Source organism: Myotis brandtii, unplaced genomic scaffold (genome assembly GCF_000412655.1).
Source record: "Myotis brandtii unplaced genomic scaffold, ASM41265v1 scaffold97, whole genome shotgun sequence".
NCBI classification, from domain to species: Eukaryota; Metazoa; Chordata; class Mammalia; order Chiroptera; family Vespertilionidae; genus Myotis; species Myotis brandtii.
In genome coordinates, this window is record NW_005372020.1 from 70,166 (window position 1) to 70,947 (window position 782).

Here is a 782-nt window from a genome sequence, read left to right on the forward strand (position 1 = left end):
CCGCCAGCGCTCCGTGTGCAGGCGCTCGTAGCAGTAGCAGGCGATGACGCAGGTGGCGGGCACGGTGTAGAGCACCGAGAACACCCCGATGCGCACCATCAGCTTCTCCAGCTTGTCCGTGTTCTCCCCGCCCGTCTTCATCACCCGCCGGATGTGGAACAGCGCCACGAAGCCCGACAGCAGGAACGACGTGCCCAGGATCAGGTAGCAGGCCAGGGGCACGAGCACGAAGCCCGTGAGCGCGTGCACGTCCATGCTGCCCACGTAGCAGACGCCCGTGAGCTCGTCGCCCGCCACGCGGCGCATCACCAGGATCAGGATGGTCTTGACGGCGGGGATGGCCCAGGCCGCCAGGTGGAAGTAGCTGCTGTGCGCCTCGATGGCCTCGTGGCCCCACTTCTTGCCCGCGGCCAGGAACCAGGTGAGCGTCAGGACGACCCACCAGAGCGAGCTGGCCATGCCGAAGTAGTAGAGCACCAGGAAGACCAGGGTGCAGCCCGTGCTCTCCAGCCCCTCCTGGATCACGTACAGCTGCCCGCTGTCCCGGTCGCACGCGATGCTCTCGGCGCCCGCGAACAGGCGGATGATGTAGCCGAGGGAGGACACGCAGTAGCACATGGAGAGGAAGATGATGGGGCGCTCCGGGTAGCGGAAGCGCTCGGGGTCGATGAGGAAGGTGAGCACGGTGAAGGCGCTGGACAGGAAGCAGAGCACCGACCAGACGGCCAGCCAGACCACGGCGAAGCGCTTGTCCTCGCGGCTCCAGTACACGTCCACGCCGG

The 782-nt window shown here is 67.0% G+C and overlaps 1 protein-coding gene across 1 annotated transcript in view; it reads right to left on the reverse strand.

Moving 5' to 3' along the window:
- Positions 1–780, reverse strand: part of FZD10 (frizzled class receptor 10) — a gene marked incomplete at its 5' end in the record, with an annotated part of 2,205 nt that extends 1,425 nt beyond the window's left edge. Inside the window, one exon of the mRNA XM_005886303.2 lies at positions 5–780. Within this exon, the coding sequence (XP_005886365.1) occupies positions 5–780 (776 nt within the window). The remainder of the gene's footprint in view (positions 1–4) is intronic.
- Between the last annotated feature and the right edge of the window lie 2 nt (positions 781–782).